This window comes from Chionomys nivalis, chromosome 3 (genome assembly GCF_950005125.1).
Source record: "Chionomys nivalis chromosome 3, mChiNiv1.1, whole genome shotgun sequence".
NCBI lineage: Eukaryota > Metazoa > Chordata > Mammalia > Rodentia > Cricetidae > Chionomys > Chionomys nivalis.
Window position 1 is genome coordinate 40242498 of NC_080088.1, and position 22630 is coordinate 40265127.

Genomic DNA, 22630 nt, shown 5'->3' on the forward strand with positions numbered 1-22630 from the left:
TTGTATGCATGTCTGCATCCTCACCCCCAGAGAGACACGCATACACATGAATAGAAATTTACCGAGACCTAACTTTATGTCTCCCTTACCATTTCCCATCACATAACGCAGACACAGACCAGTCTGCCACAGCCTTATTCCAGCGGGAAGTGGTTTATATGATCTTTCATGGCTCAGCCTGACAGCAAAACTCGCAAGAAGTCAGCAGAAGACCACAATAATAATGGCTGTAACATTTACCCTCATGTGTGAATAGGGCTTTAAACCTTCACATTCAAAGGTATAGAGGTCAGGCAAAGACACATATCTCCACTGACACAGACAAGGAGAAATTCATGTATGTGGGACTCAAACATTAATGCAGGTGTTCTGAGCGGTGTCACAAAAGAATAATATAATTTTCCTTTGGTTTGTCTAGAGGGTTTTTAATTTCTTAATGAAAGCAAAAATAATTGTAAGGTTTGGGTTGTTCACATTATTTACGAAAAACACTATAGATGGAAAAAACAACCACTGATAAAAAGCTGAAATGTCTAGTCTATATAGAATATTTTTCTATATAGAAACATATAGAACACATGGGGTGTGCAGCATCAGTCCCTTTATGGACCATCTTCATTTGCTCGCCTTTCTTCTTTTTCCTTTTTCTGAGCTGAACTCTTGGTCAGGCTCCCGAAGAAACAGGTTAAGATCTCAGTTCTACCATCAGTTACCCCCTTAGACAAGCCACCTCTCAGCTCAGGGCTTTGCTCCTTCCTTTGTGGAATAAAAGTATGCCCTATATATCAGGACATCACCACGAGTGATGGTCCCCGAGCAGACCCCAGGATTCTCCCACATCTGCCCTTGGAATAAAAACTTTGCCTCAGGACTGCTATGAGCAATGCTAGTCCCACACTCAAGACCATAAGTAGATAGAAACCTTGTAGACATCTTCATCAGCTTATACATGGTAAGCCAGATCCAGATCCCTGGGCTTGTGTTTCCCCTCGTCATGGCAGTACGTGTGACCATAATTAGTCCAATGTTTTGTCCACCCATACCTTCTCTACGTATGTAACTAAGCACACTTTATTATCCCCTTACCGCTTCTCCTCGTCTTCATCTTATTTCCTACAGGCATTTATGTTTGAGTCTTCCTTGAGCTTGGCAGTCACCAAGTGGGGACTCAAGACCTGCAACTGTCTGGATGAGAACTACTACAAGTGCTGGGAGCCTCTCAGGAGCCACTTCACCCCCAATTCCAGAAACCCCACAGGACCTAAGTGAGACCGAAGCTGCTCCTGTAATTGTGAATGGATTCATATGGTTCTCTTGAGACTCTCCCACCTTCTGGGGGCACAGGGACTCACTTTTCACAGTCAAGGAACTCAGCGTGTTTGTAGAAACGCATTCAGAAATGTCTATGGCTTTCTATTACTCAGTAAATACGTGTTCTGTGGATGTTGCAAATGATCATTTTTCGGTCTCGATGTCCAGGACTGGTGGGCCAGAGAAGCCCATGTCTGGGAACTCGGGGTGGGAGCACTTCCCATGGGCTTCACTCTGAGATCACAAGTACAGGAATCTGTAGAGACTATGGACCAGGCATTCGTCTAAACTGTGTGGATACCCAGGACAGCAGGCATCTAATTCTGGTAGTCATGAACAATGAAATTAGACAAGAAGTTCAGCAGCCGCCAAGAAGCAGGAATCCATTCACTTTAGGGGAATAGCTGTCTGGGGATAACAGGATCTGGGTTTCTCTGGTCTTTGCAGGAAAGGTCCTGTGGCCTGGGAAACTCATCAGCCTCCTTGAGTGGAGACAGTCTGTTATCCTTCTCTTCATTTGTTTGTCAATCCATTGGGTAGTCCTGTGTGAGATCCCTCTTACCAACCTTAGAGCAGGGTGCTATGGATGAACGGTTGACATGGAAGAATCAGTCTTGGGAGAAAGAGCCAACAGAAACTGATACCCAAGGAGAAGGTCACATTGAAAATGAGGCATGATTGTCTAGCAAGCTGAACACAACTTATAAAGCTTCCTCTAATAAGGTCAGCGTCCCTCCCAGGACGGGGCTGCCCGAGACTTTGGAAGTGGGTTGACTGTGTTCTCCTGGGGTGCAAAGATATGCAAGTCAGAACAGAAATATGGAAAGTGATAGCTGCCCTGACTTTGATTTTACAGGGTTAGCATATCCGTTCTGTTTTGTTGCCATGGCAGCAACTTAAATTTGCTGCTATCAAGTTTTCCTCTAATAATACGTGGTGAGAGTCATATGTTAGGACCTAGGGACTAGACTGCCAGATGAAATACAAGATACCCAGTTAAATTTGAATTTCTGACAAACCATAAATAATTTTAGTAATAACTATGTCCTATTCAGTTCTTCGACAGCCTTATACTAAAACATTATTTATGATTCATCTTATCTTCATAATTAGCTGGGAAACCAATATTTCTCTTCACTAAATCTGGCAACCCTCCTAGAGATATCAAGGACATAGATATGATCCTGGCCTGTACAAAGGTTGTATTCTAGTGAGGGAAATAGATAAAATGAGCATACAAAACCATTACAAGCATGCCAGATAAAGACAAATAGATTGGAGTATAACAATGAATGAGAAAGCCTTTCTGTAGAAAGTTAGGTCCCAGTGAAGAAGGGACATTTAGCCATACCTAAAGAAGAGGAAGGAGGAAGTCATTGGGAGTCGGGGTGGAATGAGAAGGAGAAACATGTCAACACCTTCTAGATTTAAGGAACTGAAAGAATTGGAAGTGAGTTCATAAAAGAAAGAGAAGAAACAAAAAGCAACAGCCACCACCAAAAACCTGGCATTGTCCTGAATTAATGAGAAACAGAGAAAGGACAATGTCTGTTTTTGAATGGACCTGAAAGGACTTGTGGAAAGAGGAGTTGAGAGCAGGGCTGGGATGGCTTCTCAGTCTGTGGAAGTTGTCTTGTTGTGGTCTCAAATAAACAAATGAATAGATAAGGCACAGGTATTTTTAAGGATAACTTGGTAGACTTTCCCAAAGTTCTTTAATGTAACAGAATCTTTATTAAAAATTAAACATCATTGCTGGGTAGTGGTGGCACACGCCTTTAATCCCAGCACTCAGGAGGCAGAGGCAGGTGGATCTCTGAATTTGAGGTCAGCCTGGTCTGCAGTGAGAGTTCCAGAACAGCCAGGGTTACACAGAGAAACCTTGTTTGAGGGGAGGGACAAAGAAAAGATAGAAAATAAATGATTAAAAATAAAAATAATTAAGAAACTAAAAATTATGAAACTTAGTTACAAAGTGAAGCTACTTTCAAACATGTTTTCAAATGAAAACTGAAGCTTATGCCCCAACCCCAATCACCATCCAGGCCCACTGGCTGCTCTCAACTGCCGGTCCCCACCCCTCTTCCTGATGTCAGAACCCATGAAGGTACTGGGGAATGATTGAGCCTGGACATAGCTCTCAGGCAAGAACAAATGGGAATCTGTGAATAAAGATGGAAGCTCTCTTGCCCTGTACCTCTGAGGTTTGTGTTCAGCTCTGGTTCTCTCCAATTCCTGAAAGGATCAAGCCCCACGCAGGGCGACTTTCTCGCTACTGCACCTGTTGTTTACCCCCATCTCTTCCCTTTCACCCCCAATTCTTCTACTAAAGTAGTTTATCCACAAGTCCAGCCTTCCCTCCATGCACTTATTCCAACCCTACTCTGCCCCATAGCACCTCAGCTCTGACCCATTTGTCACCCTGTTAGCTGGGTGACCAGATGTATATGCGACCTGGGTCTCCATGCACTCAGCACCAGGGACTTTGAACTTTATCTCTCCACTTAGAGCAGCGATCCGCCAGCCTAAGACAAGATCTCACCAGGCCAGACTGTTCACACTAATTAACTTTTTTTTTTTTCAGTTTCCTTCTGTGTGTCTCAGATCAGTTAGGAAAATTTGTGTCATTTCCTTAATTTTCCAAAATGCTCCTCAAAAAATTTGCCATCTTTTTGCTTGGAATGAAAAACTCCAAAGAACAAAAAGCACCCTGATTAAGTTTCTTCCAGTGACAGGAGGGTTTCCTGCCAGACTTCCTCGGCACCTCTGTGTACTTTGCCGTTCAGAAGCAAGTGTAACAGCAGCCACCCTTCTCCGTTCCTTTCTGAAAGACTTCCCACAGTCCGGGCTACCGGAAATGTCCCTAGACCAGTGCTTCTCAACAGGGGCCATCTTGCTCCTTTTCCCCAAATATAACACATCCAGTTGAGAGGCATCTTTTGGTTGACACAGCTGGAAAGGGAGCTGTAGACATCCGGTCCTCTGATAAGTACACTGTAGTGCACAGCACAGTCACACCCAACAAAGAACTCTCAGATGCTAGATGTGAGCGAACAATGGTTCTCAGAGACAAGTGTGCATTTGGGGGCTTGCAGCATCTTAAAGTGCCCAGGCTACATCTCAAACCAAGCAATTAGAAACACCAGAGATGGGACAAGGCTATAGGCACTTCAGTTAAAACCAGCAACGAAGGTACTTCTGTTTCCAGGGTCAACAGAAGAAAGACTTGGGGAAAACCTGAAGGCTCTGTTTTCCAGTAAACAGAATGGACAGGAAGGCAGGGGCATAAGGTAAGGAGTTACTCGGAAGTAAAGAACACTGAGAATAGTACTTACCTTCTAGCACTGCTTAAAGCAGGTATATAAGTTCAGGTCTGTACATTACTTAGGGACTGGAGAGATGACTTAATGGTTAAGAGAACTGACTGCCTGCCAGAAGACCAAGAGTTCAGTTCCCAGCACCCACGTGGGCAATCTACAGCAACCTGTAATAGTGGGATGAACCTATCACAACATAAGCACCATACAACAAATGCTATAACTTCTTGTGGGGTTTAAGGAAATTATTGCTCTTAATCTATTAGTTTTCACTATAATCATTAGGTAGTTACTAGTAACCATTATACATAAATTTCAGTTTTGGAAAGAATAGTCACTAAGAATATAGGTTCTGGCTGGACAGTAGTGGTGAATGCCTTTAATCCCAGCACATGGGAAGCAGAGGCAGGCTGATCTCACTGAGTTTGAGGCCAGCCTGGTCTACAAGGAGAGTTCCAGGACACTCAGGACTGCACAGAGAAACCCTGTCTCCAAAAACAATATATATGTTCTGAAATCCAGTTGTGCTTTTATGGCCAAATGAGTTTGGACGTGTGTCAACCTCTCCAAATCTTGCATTCTTCCTTAAAGGAAGAAGTGCTCCCCCCCCCCCCCCGGGGCTTTGGGAGTTAAGTGGTGTTCTGAAGACATCCACACAGTGCACACTTTTTATTGTTACCCTTAGGACTCAAAGAGAATTCAGTTCCTACCTCTGGGAGACTGTGGTGCCCTCTACCATAGGAGCTGCTGGAATTACCAAGCAGAGACCTGTTGACCCGGGTTTCTGTCCTGCCCAGTTCCCACAGCCTTTAAGTCCCAAAGAAATCACACAGAGCTCTACATTAGTTATAAACTGATTGGCCCACTAGCTCAGGCTTCTTATTAACTCGTATAACCTATATTAGCTCATTATTCTTATCTATGTTAGCCATGTGGCTCAGTACCTTTTTTAGCTAGGCAGTTACATCTTGTTTCTTCTGTGGCTGGGTCATGCTGCAGAACAACTTTCTTCTTCCCAGAATTCCTCTGTTCTCATTTACCCACCTCTACTTCCTGTCTGGTTGTCCACCTATACTTCCTCCCTGGCTACTGGCCAATCAGCATTTATTTAAAATATAATTGACAGAATATAACCCATTGTCCCACACCCAGGCCCATAGGCCTAAATAAACTAGCATCTGGCTGAAGAGGAAGATGTACACACTTCGGATGCCATCAGAGACAGATGCAACTGGCTGGAGAGGAAGATGTGTGCACTTCAGATTCTGAAGAGACAGATGCATCTGGCTGGAGAGAAAGGTATGTGCACTTCACATCTGGCTGAAGAGGAAGGCATGTACACTTTGGATACTGTAAGAGACAGATGCATCTGACTGGAGAGGAAGGTGCGTGCACTTTGATGCCATCAGAGACAGATGCACCAAGACTGAGAGTGCTGAAGCCCTTGAAAATCCTCTCGCTGCCGTTAGGTCTGAGAGCAAGAAATCATGTTTCAACTTAAGATCCCAGCCGTGTCTATTAATAGATCTAGTGAAGTGGAAGCTAAGGCAGAATTTAAAGTGATTTTGATAAAAGCAGTTTCCTTGTGTCTGAGAGCTTTTCCCGGAGGAATCTTGTCTAATCATGAGGCCCTTGGGACTTTCATTAGGGCTAATCCAGAGGTTTTTTACAACTAAAGTTATGTCAGAGTTTCAGTACAAGCCATGACAAGCGTGATTAAGAGCAAAGCCTTGTGGAGGACTAACTGTATGCGATGCCACAGCAGCTCAGCGAGGAGAATCTGACAAATGGGGACGTTTTGTACACTCATTAGCATTGATTTTAGATTCTGTGAATAAAATTAAAATCTGAAGGATGCTCTCTTTCTCTTAATAAAAGGATATGATGTGATTAAGAGTTTATTCAACTCTAAGTATCCGAAAATCTAATATTAGCTTAGCGACCAGGATCTTATGAAAGATGTCTGAGGTTATCAGTTCAGAATAGGGAAAATGACAGCATAGAGGAGTCCTGAACCTTAGATTTTTGTCTGGGAAATGTCTGGCAATCTTGATCCAAGGGTCATCTCATCTTGCCTGCTGTGAAGGATGATCCAGCAGCCTCCTGAGAAGCCAGGTTTCTCTTGTAGAGCCTACCACGAGCACCTTCAGGTGGCAAAGCAGCAAGACAATAAGGATTTGGGTTTGAGTCTCTTCATTCTTATAGTCCCAGGAGAAAAAATGAATCTGTCAACATTAGCTTTGCACAATTACAACTAACAAGCAAACAAGCAACTCCCTATTTAAACTTCTCAATCTTTGGAAGAGGTGAGAAAATTGGCCAGCAACTGGCCAGTCCTGGCAGTATCACTTGTGATCACAACCAGGTGACAAAGGAAATCAAGCAGCACTTCCTAGTCAGAACTCAGAACCTAATCTTCAGATTAGTGGGTGTTGAAGCATCAGAGAAGTCATTTCCAGTCCAAAAATTATGATATGAAACCTGCCACTCAAGCTACTCTATATACCATACCATACTTTTTGTGGCTTTCAATATTTCATGTAAAATGTTGATAAAACTCTCTTTGGAAAACATTATGTTTTTAATTTTTGAAAAATCAATGTAAGATTTTTAAGTCTTTGTGTAAAATTATAAGCGTTGTTTATCACCTCTCTTTCTCATCCTTGCCTCAACAATTTTGTAGCTGATGGCAGCCCTCAAGAACCTCCTAGACTGATTTCTCAAATGGCCTCAGCTGTTTCCAGCTTCTCCAGGGTCCAAGATTCTTCTAGAACCTAGTAAGAGACAAAGTAAAGAAGTGACTCAAAACTAGCCAGGTAGGATGGCATGTCTCCAGCCCTAGTCCTTGGGAGTGACAGAAGTCAGAGGCCCGTGAGTTCAGAACCAACCTAGGACACATAGCAAAACCCTGTCCCCCAAGAAAGAAAAGTAAGAGAAGCAGTAGAAGAGGGGGGAGAGCCTAGGGCTGGGAAGACAGTCCTGTTGTTGAAGTGCACACGCCTTGCAAGCCTGAGAACCCAAGTTAATGCTCAACCCCCACATGACAAAGCCAGGAATGATCATTCTGGCATAGACAGGTGGGTCCTTGGGACCCATTGGCCACCAGCCTAGCCTAATCAGTGAGCTCTAGGACCCAGGGAGAAACTCTGTCTCAAAAAGCAAGGTAGATGTTCCCTAGGGAGGAACAATACCCCCCAGGAGACCCTCTGGCATCAGGAGCATATGCACATACTGTGTGCTCACATCCACACACTCAAAAGAGCTCATGCACAAGCAAGGAGGACAAGAAGGGGCATATTCAAAACTAAAGTGATATTCCTTGTGAAGACGGGAAAAAGCGAACTTGAACTTTAAGTGTCAGGTTTTTTCCAGATAATCTCCGACATTCTGTGAGTCATCCATGTCCAGGAAAACCCAGAAGTCTGCTAGATTGCTATGAGCTCGAGATTCACAGAACACTTCTGTGATAGCTCCAAACAAAGGGTCTCCAAGCAGATGGTGTGTCTTGGTGGGTGTTTCTCTTGGCCATGCTACTACCAAGATAGACATTCGACTCTGCCAGGAAACCAAGGTAGTCAAAGAGGTAATGAATCGAAGTATCACCACCAGAGTTAGCGTGACAAATGGATACTCTAGAAGAGAAATGGAACTCAGTCACTTTCCTCACAAAAGCAGAAAGGAAGGAAGGGAAGTAGAAAGCCCAAAACCTTTTCATACATTTAAAAGTGTGTTTTTGGAAAGATGGCTCAGTGGTTAAGAGTACTGACTGCTCTTCCAGAGAACCCAGGTTCAAGTCCCAGCACCCACAGGGCAGCTCACAACTGTCTGTAACTCCAGCTCCAGGGGATCTGACACCCTTACAGACATACATGCAGGCAAAACACCAATGTACATAAAAATTTAAAAAATAAATTAATTTTAAAAAAATGACTAAATGGTAAGGTTTTTTAAAAAGGTGTTTTTAGCTGGGCAGTGATGGCAAACATGTCTTTAATCTTAACACTCAGGAGGCAGAGACTGGTCGATCTCTATGAGTTCAAAGAAAGTCTGGTTTATAGAGAGAGTTCCAGGACAGCTAGGGCTACACAGAGAAAATCTGTCTTGGAAGAAAAAAAAAAGTGTGTTTTTTAGAAAAAGTGCCATCCATATGTTTTTGCAATCATGCGAATTTAACCAAAACAGATTCTTGTACATATTTCCAATATCTTCCAATAACCTATGAATTATCCAGAAGGACATAGAGATGGGTAACAATACTCTGCACCTAACCCCAAGGTATGAGAAGGCTGCTGGGTGACACTGGGAGTTAGAAACACAAAGGTTGGACCCAATGAGATTTCAATTAGAGGACAGGTATGATGTTTTGCTCGAGGCAAGATCCAAGCAAAAAAGGGTAAGAAGTCATATCAATTAATAAAGCAGTAAGTTTCGTAGAAGTGATGTCATGCTCTGCTAAGGCAGTTGTTGAACTGTCTCTGCCTGTGTGTGCAGAAGGGGAGCTAATAGAGACAGAGAGACAGAGAGAGACGTCTGTACAGCTTTCGACAAGCTCACAGCCGGATGAGCCAATCTGCAATCGGCAGGGGCTGCTTTATTCCGCATTAGGGCTGTCTCAAAAATTGAAAGACAAGCCTGAAAATCAGCAGCCTGATTCCTGGCCCTCCCAACGCCTCTCTTGCCCTGTGACCATGCTCCACCCAGGGACCAACATGGTCTCCAGGAATGTGAACCTCATCAGGCTGGTCCTGCTGACCACTGCCAGTCACTTTCTCTGTCATCTCGCTGAAGGCTCGAGTCTGAGATCTTAAGATCTGGATCCTCATTACACGCCTGTCTTTTTTCTCTTGTGTTCAGCAGTTCCACAGTGTGGGCTCCAGTGCCCAGAGTGAGCAGCATCAGCCAGACAGATGGCACATTTGGAGCTCAGAGGAGGTGGCAATTGGTGTCCTCATCAGACTGCTTCTTGGTTTGATTTAGGACATTGTTCCTGACTGGTTGAAAAAAAAAATCTTGTGGAATGATTAGAGTCTCAAGAACACATTGCTCAATACTTCTCAATGCTAAGAAATGATGCAAAAATTCCTCTGGGTACTGCTTCCTTTAACATTTAGACACCGAGAGTACATGGTGTTTTTCCCCAAATGTGAGGGAAGGCTACAATAACTTCTGATTGGAATGATCAAGGTTAGTCTTTAATTTGTCTTATTTAAGTCATAAAATCATTAAGGAAAAAGGCACCTACATAAAAGGGCAGTAAGTAAATTTGAACAAGCAAATAACAAACAAATGGACAGGAAGACATGAAAAATCTTGAATCCCAGTAATAAACAAAGTGCAGATTTAAGGCAGCTTTAGTCGTTGGGTTTAAAAATCATTACAGTAAACATCTACTGGGACTCTGTTTTTCCTTTATTTTTCCTTTGTGGTATGACTTGAAAGGCATGTGGCCCCATGCACAGCACTATCCCATGAGACAGTTACACAAACACAAACATTCTCCTACAAGGGTCTATCACATTGATCATAAAAGGAGAGAAAAGAAAAAGTCGATAAAATATTCACTTATAAGAAGAATTAAGTAGGTTGTGATAGACACATTGTCTTAGTTAGGGTTTCCACTGCTGGGAAAAGACGTGGCCACGACAACTCTAGAAAGGACAATGGGGCGCTCACAGGTTCAGAGATTTAGTCCATCGCCATCAGGGCAGGAAACGTGGTTTTGAAGGAGTTGAGAGTTCTACATCTTGACCTGCAGACAGCAGGGAGAGACTGTATACTGGATGTAGCTTGAGCATATGTGAGACCTCGAAGTCCATCCCCATGGTGATGGACTTCCTGTAGTGGTGTTTCACTTGTGTTTTAATAAAGTTTTCCTGGGGATCGGGAAAGTAAAACAGCCACACTGACTAGCCTCACAGACCAGGCAGCAATGACAAGCACCTTTAATCCAAGTAGCCACAATGACACACACTTTCAATTACAGTAGCCACACTAGTTGCCATAGAAACCAGGAGGTAGCGATGCATGCCCTTAATCCCAGAACTAGAGAGGATTATAAAACGGGAGGAGACAGCTCTGAGTCTCAGTCTCATTCTGAGATTCCTGTAGAGTACTGAGGTAGAGGTAAGAGCCAACGGCTGGCTGTTTTTGCATTTCTGACCTTCAGGTTGAACCCTAATTTCTCTCTCTTAGTTTTAATAATCATGCTTCAACTTTCCCCAGTAGGGCCACACTTACTCCAATAAGGCCACACCTCCTAATAGTGCCATTCCCTATGGGCCAAGCATTCAAACACATGAGTCTATGGGGGCCATACCTATTCAAACCACCACAGCAAGATACACAACAAAAAAAAAATCATCACATGATATGGAATAAGGAGTGGGCTTTATTCTATTTTTTACTTGAGTACTTTCTAATTATAATAGACACTGGTTCATTTGCAGCATCAAATAACACATCTATAAAAGAAACCCAGAGGTCAAGGTAGAATTTCTTCCATTTTTGCTTTCCAATAAAATACGAGCAAGGCTACATTGTTTGTTATGAATCTGGAGAACAATTTAATGCAATAGCCTGCAGTGGTCATGGGTGCCGGGGAAGTGACTAAGGCAGCAAGATTCTCACCATCACCATGGCCTGGTTCGCCTGTGCCCCCCGCCAACTCCTTACATCCTCAGCGGGACCTGTCCACTGCCACCACTGGGGATGACTCCCAGCAATGGGCACGGTGTTAGTCCTATCATGTGGGAGGCAGAGACAGGAAAAGTTTGGGTCCAGCCTGAACTACACAGCGAGAGAGGGGAGGAGGTGGAAAACTTTTGGGCCAGGAATGTAGTCTGTGTTTTCCTAGCATGCTTAGGCTCTAGGTTCAAGTCCAGGACCACTGAGACAAAAATGAAGAATGGTAGCCTGCTCTGCTAGCTCAAGCCTGTAATGCAGACTACTCAAGAGGCCGAGCATGAAGACTGCAAATGCAGGACCAACCAGGGCAGCTGAATGAGACCCCTGCTTTATAGCAAAAGGTAAAAAGGGGGTGGGGTTGTAGGGATTGCTTAGTGTTATAACCCTTGCTTAGAGTGTGCAAAGATGCCAGGTTCAGTTCCCAGCACAGAAGGAAATGGGGGGGGGGCATTAAGAGGATAGTGCTGTTGAGGTGGGGGACAAGGATTAGGAATGACATGAAATTCAGGACGAGAATTGCATGAGTCAGACAATCGCTACTTGCAGCTGTAGGGCCAGACAGAGTTGCAGGCCTGTTTTGCAGAAATACATGCTGCTTCGCTTGAACTTTCTGTCGTTACACATAGCAATTTCATGTGTCTACCAGGCTTGCTCCTCTGACTTGTCTCTCAAACCTTCTGTGGCTTCTGCCCCAACACTCCTGTTTGCTTACTGTTTAGGCTCCTTATTACTCCAGTTCCCATAGTGTGTGTATGTGTGTGCGCGCGCGCATGCAGGTGCACACATATGTGTGTGGATGGCACGTGCACAAGAGTGTGTGTGGATATAAAGGTCAGAGAACAGCCTTGGATGTCGATCTTCAGGCACTAATCACCTTGTCTTTTGAGTCAGGGCCTCTCACCGGCCAGAGGTTCTGGTTAGGTCAGGGTGGCTGACTGGTGAGCCCCAGGGATCTGACTCTGCCTCCTCGGAGCTGGGACTGCAAGCGCTCCACCACATCTGGCTTTTTACATGGATTCTGGTATTGAACTCGGGTTGCCATGTTTACAGGGTAAGCTTTTTATGGAATGAACTCACTCCCTGGCCTTAAAATGGTTAACTTTTGATTCTCATCTTCACTGGATTGAGAAGTGCCTAGTATATTAGTAAAGCACACCTCTGGGTGTACCTGTGAGGATGTTTTCAGATTAACTAAGGGAGGAAGACCTGCCCTGAATATAAACGACACCGCCTCACAGGCTGGAGTCCACGGGCAATAATAAAAGAATAGAGAAAAGTCCACTGGGTGCAATTATTTTGCTTTGTATCCTGGCTGCCATGACATGAACTGTTCTATGCTGCCCTGAGCATCCTTCCCCTGTGGACTGAGACATAAGCCCAAATAAATCTTTCCTTCTATAAACTGTCAGGTAGTCTGCTGCCGTGAGAAATGTGAGTAACCCGGGCCCTGGAAGAGACAGCCCGAGCGGGAGATCATCTCTATGTAGAATCAGGAGCCTTTCATTATCAGTGATTATGGGGCCCCAGTGATCTTCAGGATGCCAGGGCTGGGAGGGGGTGGGGAGAGATAGAGATGAGAGAGAGAGAGAGAGAGAGAGAGAGAGAGAGAGAGTCGTAAGTTGTTCTGTTCAATACCCTTTCCTTCTCAAGAGATAGGGCCAGTATTTTGTGAATCTCTCTGGACTCGGGACTCTATTGGGCACACCATTCTCATCTACTAATGGGATGCTTTGTAAAGCTACTGGTTTTGAATGGAGCCCAGAGAGAGCTCTGCAGCACATTCAGGTCACAGGGCCAGCAGCTGTCAATGCTGCCAATTCCGTCTCTAACACAATTGAACCAATAGCCTCGATACATATGGAACATAAGAGTGAAGCTTGGGTCTTCTGCAGAACCCTGGCGATTACTGCCATGAAGACTCACCCCTAAGGCTCTCAAGCATGGTGACACCTTCTTCAATAACGAACGATTCTGCTCCCAAAGCAGCTAGTTATCATTACTAGCTATTTAAACGAGCTGCTCATTGTGATCTGTGAAGACAGAAGTGTGTGGTAAGGTGGGCATTAGCAGCTCCAGGATATAAGTGAACAGCAGCGAAGCCTACTAAATCTTAGCCACAGTATCGGCTTGCTGACAGCATCCTGAAGGGCTGAAGCACAGGGTTCACCATGTAGCCGATGCAATGAACCAATGGTCACACATAGTGCCGCAGCTTGCCTTCAGGAGCAAAAGGACCAGCAGCAGGACTTAGTGATTACCTGGTGGGATAGAACATGTCCTTCCTTGCCCTACAAGTTTTGGGTTTACTTTTCTCTTTTTCCCAGAGCTAGGTAACAAACCCAGAGCCCAAACACTAAAACCCAAACACATGCTGGGTAAGCATTCTACCACTGACTACATCCCTGATCCCCATATTTATGTGTGTTTGCAGGAAGGTTACAGTACGCTGCATCTCACACGTAGAGATCGGAGGGTTCTCTCCTTCCACAGTGCAGGTTCCTGAGATTTAAGTCACATCAGCAGTCTTGATAGCAAGAGCCTTTACCCCAGCCATCTCACTGGCCCAACTTAGGTTTTGATGAATAAGATAACCAGATTCACTGTGGGACAAAGGCAGAAGCCTTCCATCAGGGAAACTGTAATGCGATCAACCATAGTTGGGAGCCCGATTTGTGATTGGCAGAACTGATATAAGGGGATAGTGTCACCGCTACACAACTGAGCCAGAGCATTGGCTGGAACATGTGGGTACGTCCATGCCCAAGGTAACTATGACTATGTGATTGCTACAACACCTAGAGTAACTAAGGCCATCTTTAAAAACAGACCTGGTGGTGACTCCCTCAGCCAAGCAATCTGCATCTCCAGTGTGGCCAATGGGACATCTGGAAAGCAAGCTTGAGACGATGACCACCAGCCACATCTCCAGGCCAGCTCTAGTAGTGTGCGCCTCGGCTCGCCCCACTGCCCCTCTCATACTGGTTCGTAGATTGTTATGTAGCCATCACTTTGAAGGCCGTGTTAGTTAATGTGAGCAGGTTGAAGATCTGCATGGTACAGATGAGGAAGTGATAAACTTGTGCCTGTTTCACATCCTGTCCGCCTTCTTAGTCCCATTGCTGCTACGATGTGGCTCAGCTACACACACTTGATTTCCGTCCTGAGCACCTTCTTCCTGATGGACCCAGCCAGCCAGGAAAGGAAGGCTCACCTGGGACGTAACTCTTGACCACCAGAAATAGGATATTTGCTTTACCCATGTTTGAAGAATTCTGTGTATTCTACAGAGGCCTTTTGAATGTGATGGGAGCCACTCAGAGGCAAGAAGTCAACAGCACACAGGGATGGACTTCATCCCTCTTCCCAGGCCCTTTTAGATCCCAACATAAACTACCTGCATACGAAGCCTTCCAGGCTTTGCTGACTGTGGTAATGAGGGCTAAGATAGGAACAGATGCATAAGCTTCCAAAGTTAAGACCAAAGACACTTAGCAGCCTGGAGTGCATGCTGACCCCCCTGATCTGACTGTCTCTGTGGATGAAATTGTTACCATACTGTTTTCAGACTGAACTACCAAGTGGAGGAGCAGGTATTATCAGTTAATACTACTGCATTTTTATCTTCATGGCTTTATGAGGTGAAAGGCCTTACAATCTCCACGCTATAAAAAGAAAATGGAAACCAGAATTCTAGCAGCTAAATCCCAGCAGCCTTCATCCCAGCTGGATGTCTAGCCTATGCCCTTGGCTGTCATCCTTCTGTTCCTCAGCATGCTCTCCGCCCTCACCTTCTTACCCCAGAGGCAGCCAGGTCAGATAAACCCAGCAGGCCCCTTAGCCTTTCATGTTCCTGTTAGACCTGTCAGCCTCTGATCTTTCAGAAACCAAACCAAATGCCATCTCCCCAAACCTCTCACAGAGAGCTGCTTCCTTATCAGTACTTCATTTTCCCAAGTCTCTTATGTGATTCACATCATCACTACCTTCTACTGTGCTCATCGATAAGGCTGGGGCCACGCAAGGACTTAGGTATTAGATCCTAACGAGTTCTCAGAGCTGTGCACTCTGGCTCTCTGGCTATTGTACCCTTAGCATACATATTAGCTGGCCATGGTTAAGACTCATTTGTGAATGACAGATTAAATGAATAAAGAAACATTTCTTCATCGAGCTGGGCTCTTGGAAAGGAGATTCTACAATATCCAGCAAACACTGGCCGTCATTCTGACACACATATCCCAGCACGAGCCACCTCTGCTTCCATTGTGAGGTATTAACATGCCTCAGCAATAAACCCAAGAACAAAAGAATCTGTTCAGCGATAATAGATTTATTAATACAAGGATAGTGTCATCCTTGCTAAACTTAATAGGAGATATTCAAAGTTCGGTCCAATTTTCCTTCCTGGATAAGTTTTTCCTTTCTGTCCTGTACAGAATAAAATAAAAAGAGGCACAATATTAAAAAGCATGGCACGGCCATGGAATAACTGCAAATCAGCAATAAAAATTCTCAAAAGTTAGTTGTAGTCCCATCCCTAAAGCCCAAGAACTCTGAGGAAGCAACGAGACGCTAAAGTTAGGACTGGAAGAAAACACCGCCACTCAAAAGTACCTTAGCTGTTTTCAGTGACGAGAAAGGAATTGCCCCATCCCAAAGAGACATTGTTTTTGTTGTGAGGCAGAATCCCACCCTACAGCCCAGGTTAGCCTGGAACTCAGTCATTAACCTAGCTGGCCTCAAACTCACTGTGATCCTCCTGCCGTGCCTCCCAGGGCTAGGATTACAGGTATGAGCTCCCATGCCCAGCTTCAAAGGTAGACAGTCAGAGCAAATGCAAACATAGTCTGGAAAAGCACAGCTGACTGACCAATCAAAAGACAGAGCTCTGATAGAAGAGTGGGTGGTTGGCTGATGATGTAGCAGGGGGAGTGGCCTCCAGTCTGGATGGCTGCACAAGCTCTAGGACTGTGCCAGGAGCAGAGTCAGAGGGAGCAGCCTTCTCTGTGACCATGCAGCAAGGTCTCTGGTGACGGTGACTGGCAGGCTACTTCTGCTGCCACTGTGAGGTTTAGTATGTTTGTAAAGTCACTCACATGAAGAACTCAGCAAGAGAGCATGCTAAGTGATCCGTATGCTCTGTTCACACTGGACTAATAAACCTCATCTCTAACAAATGCATCAACAAAACTAAAGACCTTCACCAGCATATTTGAAGGTGAGTCACAAAAGAAGTCTAGTTTTAAGCCAGACATGGTGACTCATTCCTGTAATCCCAGTGCTCAGGAGGCTGAGACAGAAGTCCTTAAATCTGAGGCTGGACTGGGAGACATAGTGAGACCTTCTCAATTCTGTCTTAGTAAAAGTTTCTATCCACCCTCTAAGGAGAAAATTAATTTTAGAAAAAGTTATTATGGTATTCATATGCTTAATAATCACACTATAATTTCCTTATATTATCTGGAAAAAAACAGAAAGCTTTCATGAGCTAAGCTCTAATCTCACAAATTTAATCTGACACATTTAATCTCACATATTTAATCACACACATTAATCTGACACAATTAATCTCACACATTTAATCTCACACATTTAATCTGACTGTTCTATGACTTTTTTCTAATGGCAGAGCAAACATTAAATTAAATCTGAAAGACCCATAGGCTTCATGGTTTTTAAAAAAGTATCAAATCAAATAGAAAACTCCAAATCTTCCGGAAAGGAATGAAGATACAAGATAGAAGGGGAAGGACTGTTCCGGTGGGAGGGGCTTGGGAGCAATGGCCACAACACTGAGCTGGTACCTCTCACACCAATGCTAAACACCCTGCCCAATACTTACCCTGTCTGTTTTGAAAATGTAGTACCAGAAAATGAGGGGCCCAAATGCCGCCACAGCTCCTAAAAGTGAGTTCTTGGGGGTGGGTCTGAAATTAGGATAAATATTTGTTGATCTTGCATAGGTCCAACGAATCAAGGCAGGATCCTCCTGAAATTAATACAAAGATTTGTGAACTTTAAGGAGGATGTGTTGAGAAGATTTGTCAGGGCTGCTGCGAAGGAGAACAAGGAAGCCTTCTGTTCTCCAGGGTAACTCACACTGCCTTCAGCTCTGGCTTCTGACCTCTACCTCCCAAGTGGGATTCCACGGCTGTGCTACCACTCCCACCGACCCATTTCTAACACTCAAAAGCTTTTTCCCCCCTTTTATCCTCCCTCTCTTTTCCTTTTCTTTTTTGGTTTTGGTTTTTACAAGACAAGGTAGCCCTGTATCCCTGACCAACCTGTAGCCCAAGTCAGCATCATGACAATCCTCCAGTCTCAGTTTCCCAAGTGCTGGGATCCCAGGTGTGCACCACCATGTCTGGTCACAAACAACTGTCTAGGGATCCTGTTCAAATCCTGCACAGCATAAAGGTTCTTCTATCCACAGCTAGCTTTCTATTTACTTAGGATTTAACTCCTAACTTGAAACTGGCAGAGAAACCCCCTCTCCCCTTCTCTTCCACGAATCCCTCCGACTTCTCCTTACCCTGGTTCACTCTCTCAGAAGTGGCCATCAGAACAACACCCTGACAAAGACAGACCTCAGACACTGTCAAGCGTCCTATTTCTAATGCTGTGACAATGGCCTGTTCCCTGCTTCATCCGTTGCAGGAAGGTGAAAGCAGGCTTACTCTAACTCTGAACGATATGCTCTTGCTTCCTTTTGGTTCCGAGGAGCAAACCAAGGGCACTGTGTAGACCAGGCATGAACTCCACTCCTGAGCTATACCGTTCACCATGAACTATGTTTCTAAACTAACTTAGCTGATGCTGAAAAACAAACTATTACATTCCACACTATGAAAAGTCTTGCCAAAAAAAGGTCAAAGTTGTCAAATAATCAGCTTATCTTGGTTAAGAAAAAAATAATTTAATATATTTATACTAAAACAATTTCCCAAGAATAGCAAATCTACCCCAAACACATAATTAAAGTTAATTAGCTAAATCCCCAAGTGATTTTGCAAAATTATTCTCTCCAATTAACTGACAAATTAAAATAAGCAAATAAAATCAGCTTTAGTCTTCAGTATGCAGCATGAGCGTCTAAGGTGCTAACGAACACCAAACAGCCGTGACTGGCAGGACTGAAATAAGTTCCACATTTACACTTCAAACTAAACTGCACTACAGCGATTTGACCCCCGAGGTGACCAGCTGCAGCTCACAGGTAAAGCAGCCCAAGTGGAGACGCTTCCAGCCTTTCAATCAGGCCGAAATTCTCAACCGTGTGGGCAATCTGGGCAATGCCTCGCTCGCTACCAGTCAGAGAAGTCTAAAAACATCTCCTGCTGCTCTAGAAACAATTATTATCACTCCATGCTAAGACCGCGGGGCTTTGCAGGGCTGTTTATTATTCCCTGGTGCAAACAGAAACTGCACAGAGTAAGGGCAGAAGATGAGAGGATCAGCGTGTCTGCTCTTCTGCTGGAGACTGCCCCTGAATGCCTGTGAGATTTCGCATCTGCCTGTCTCTGGCAGCTCTGCACTTCAATACCTTCCAGAAACAGAAATCTCATTCCACAAAAGTACCGGTGGCTTCAATATCAAAACCACAGGAAAAAAGCTGGAGAGACGGCTCCATGGCTGAGGAGTTGGTTGTTGCTGCTGAAGAGGACTTGGGTTCAGCTGCCAGCACCCACATGGTAGCTCATAGCCATCTCTAACTTCAGTCCAAATGGCCCAATGTCCATTTCTGGCCTCCTCCGGCACCAGGCATATACGTGGTACACGTTCAGAAATGCAGGCAAAACACTCATGCGAATAAATTAAGTAAACAGGGGAAGGGCAACTTTCCACGAGGCCACGCAGTGGCAAGTGGAATGCCAGCAGCCTCCGGCAGAGAGAGACCTCGAACCTTTCTTCACTGTATTTCTGAGCCCAACTCGGCTTGGTTTTCCTCCTCTCCGCCCATTCTCTCTCCATCTCTTTTGCTCGTTTCCTTCCATTTTCCCAGTCTTTTAACACTAGGCCTCAGCTTTTGCTGGACTTTCTCACATACATCCACTCCGCTAAAGTCAGCCAGTCACATGACTTTGGGCCTTCATATGCTAACGGCTACCAACATTCTACTGCTAGCTTTAAATGCCCATGTTCTACTCATCATCTACTCGCCTGGGCGCAGACATAACTGCCAAACAGGCACCCCAAAAGCACCCCCCAAAAACCCAATCTGTCAATATTCCTTTTCAATCCACCACCACGCTTGCTCCTCTCACTTCTAGCAAGAGGAACTCTGCTGGCCGTGGAGTCGCCCTTAGCTCTTCCCGTCCTCTCACACAGCGCGTCCATCTGACAGTGAACCTGGCGAGAGCTGCTTTCAACACCCACCCAGCACTTGCCACTTCTGGCCACCTCCACAATTACTGCCACAGCATTAGCCAAGAGCCTTCACTGTGTAGAAAGCCTCCTGGCTCATTCCTCCCTGCCCTCAGCCCCTCACAGACAACAGAGGAAACAGAGCCTCCATGATGTGACTCCCTTCTCAGTAAAAATCTTTACAAGTCTGGTGGGATCAAGTCCCAGGAGCCTCTCTGACCTCATTTTGTTCTATCATTCTGTCCGTGCCTTTCCCTACTTTATCCTTTAAAAACAAGAGTTGGTGTGTGCGTGGCCCAGACTTGACTCAGCCTCCAGAGCACTAGGATGGCTAACATATTTGAATTATCTCTCCACAAAGCAAACAAAAACACTCAATGCCATGTTCTAGACAGGGGCCTCCTTCGCTCTTACACACACACTATGAAGCCCACGCTTACTTTTTTCTGTATCATTTAGCACTATCGCACATACTGATGACTCAGATTTAATATTCTTAATGTTTGTCATCCCCACTATAAAGACAGCTAGATCTACAAGGACAGGAACTTTAGCTGGCTTTGTACTCTTACCTCATCATCTTAAATAGTCTCATAATAGATCCTGAGCAAATTTCTGACCAAATCAGCCACTTCTAAAGATTACACAACGGGGTCCATATATATTGCTTGGTAAATGATTAATGGAACAGCTAAAGAGGCAGGGACTCTGCTACAGATGGGAAATGGAAACTGCCCTAGGTTACAGAGATTAGAAGACAGACGACTAGGGGTCAAACTTGACTGAGGCCTTATTCTATTTACTTTTTTTTTTTTTTGGATTTTCGAGACAGGGTTTCTCTGTAGCTTTTGGTGCCTGTCCTGGAACTAGCTCTTGTAGACCAGGCTGGCCTCGAACTCACAGAGATCCGCCTGCCTCTGCCTCCCGAGTGCTGGGATTAAAGGTGTGCGCCACCACCGCCCGGCTACTTTTTTAAAAAGTAAACAAACAGGTCAGGTGTTGTGGAGCAGGCCTTTAATGTCAGCACCCAGGAGACAGAGGCAGGTGGATCTCTGTGAGTTCAAGATCACCCTTGTCTGCATAATGAGTTCCAGGGCAGCCAGGGCATGTATGGAGAGATCCTGACAGAAAACAAACAATAATAAAAATGTTAGCACTATATCCAACTGGGAGGAGGACTACACTATGAGTCACACAGACTAGGGTTCAAACTGAGCACTGTGACCTGCTACAGGGTGTATCTGTATGAGCAATATATCCTATCCATACTGTCTCCTCATCTAGAAAAGCCAAGAGAGTAACACAGCTTAATTCTATGAATGGTTCTGGCATATAAATTACAAAAAAGAGAGTTTTTCAGGCCAGGTATGGTTTTGAAGGTGGCAGTAATCCCAGTACGTGGAGCTGTGGTTGGGGGGACCTGGAGTTCCGAGAAAAACAAACAAGACTTAGTACTGTATCTGGCCACTCAGTGTAACTTCCCCTTGGTTGTTCTCATAACTTTCAAAAGTTCATAGAGAATAGGTATCCAGTTGGTGGAAGATCTTCACTGGAGATATTTAGAGGGCACCTACAGCAGGAAGTGTCTAAAGCACACTTGTTAAAACACCAGTTTACTGAGATGTTACATAGTAACGTCACACACTTTTTCAGTGGATTTCACAACTCTAGGTCTAATGCACACCGTTTCCAGGAGAACATTAAAAACCTACGTTTTAAGAGAGATTATGTAAATTTCCCAGGGGTCATTGTCAGTATATGATGTCATGTGGTCTGATTCCAAAGCCAAATGCTTCATCAAGCTTCGGGTTCTGTAACACGCTGAATTTGAACAACCCCTACAATCTCGTGAGAAAGAAGTGTCCTTGGGAGTTAGGAGCTCAAAACAGCTGTTGACGCTGTACAGCTGGAAGGAAGGAGCCAGATCACTCCCTTAACAAGGAAGATACTGTGCTAGATAGGTCACGTGTCACTCTGCCTCAGAAGATACGAAGGACCACGTTATAGCCATGTTTCAGACAAGAAACCCGAGACTACGCAGAGTTCAACAACTTTCTCCAGATGAGGAGGGAAGTGGCTGTAAGGCCAGCTGGGTTTGCAGCCGGAGCCCATCCGCTTGACCGCTGAGCCTACGGCCGAGGTCAAAGGGCCAAGGGCGTGTGGCTAGGGACCCGTGTCCAGCATATGGATTGGATTTGCCCACGCGACGTGCCGCTGCCCCGGCCCACAGCCCGCCCGGCCCCACTCACGATGTGCGTTTGGCGTTTGGGGTCGTTGTACTGAAGCAGATATTCCCGTTTAAGCCGGGCCCTTATGCTCAAGCGCTCGAGCTGCGCCTTTCGGGTCTCCGGAGACACATCATACTCGGCTGGGTTGAGGGTTTGGGGGAGAGTGGCCAGGGGCGCAGGTTTATACTTGGAACCCGGCATCTTGGCTGCCCGCGCACATCTGCGCCTGCGCGACTTTGAGGGCTGTCCGTTCTAGTTTGACCTTCAGGCTCAGGAAGTGCGCTTGCGCACGCCTTAGCACGCTCTGGCAGGAAGAAGCGGGAGAGGGGCGGAGTCTGAGCCTCCTCCACGCCCCTCGGCACCCGTAGTTTGCTCGTGCGCGCTGTTGTCCGCCCGCCTTTAGGGTTTTGTCTGGAGTTGACACTTGTATCCCACCGTGCTGATCCTTTCTTGCAGAACTAATTTCCTGAAGTTGAGCAGACGAGAAGAGACTGGGAAACTGGACTGGCTGTGGCTCCCGAAGTCCTGCCGTGTAGTGTGGGTTCATCCAAACTGGGTGACCTTGGAGAAGGTCATTTGGTGACGTCCAAGTTTCCTTTCTCTTATCCTGGAGAAATGACCTTGACCCTGGGGAGCTGTGGGGTTTAAATGAGACAATGAAAATAATGCAAAGTGCTTTACAAATATTCCGTAGCTCCCCGCACTTCCCACCCCCACCCCCCACCC

General features: G+C 45.2%; 2 protein-coding genes across 2 annotated transcripts in view; one reads left to right on the forward strand and one right to left on the reverse strand.

Annotated features, from left to right (window-relative positions):
- Hgd (homogentisate 1,2-dioxygenase) overlaps positions 1 to 1269 on the forward strand; it is a 48551-nt gene extending 47282 nt beyond the window's left edge. Inside the window, exon 14 of the mRNA XM_057765526.1 lies at positions 1120 to 1269. Within this exon, the coding sequence (XP_057621509.1) occupies positions 1120 to 1269 (150 nt within the window). The remainder of the gene's footprint in view (positions 1 to 1119) is intronic.
- Positions 1270 to 13970: 12701 nt separating this feature from the next.
- Positions 13971 to 22166, reverse strand: Ndufb4 (NADH:ubiquinone oxidoreductase subunit B4). The gene is made up of 3 exons (XM_057765894.1): positions 21926 to 22166; positions 17155 to 17301; positions 13971 to 15740 (listed from the first exon to the last, which is right to left on the reverse strand). The coding sequence occupies exons 1-3, from the start codon at positions 22103 to 22105 to the stop codon at positions 15678 to 15680; spliced, it is 390 nt and encodes a 129-aa protein (XP_057621877.1). The 5' UTR covers positions 22106 to 22166; the 3' UTR covers positions 13971 to 15677.
- Between the last annotated feature and the right edge of the window lie 464 nt (positions 22167 to 22630).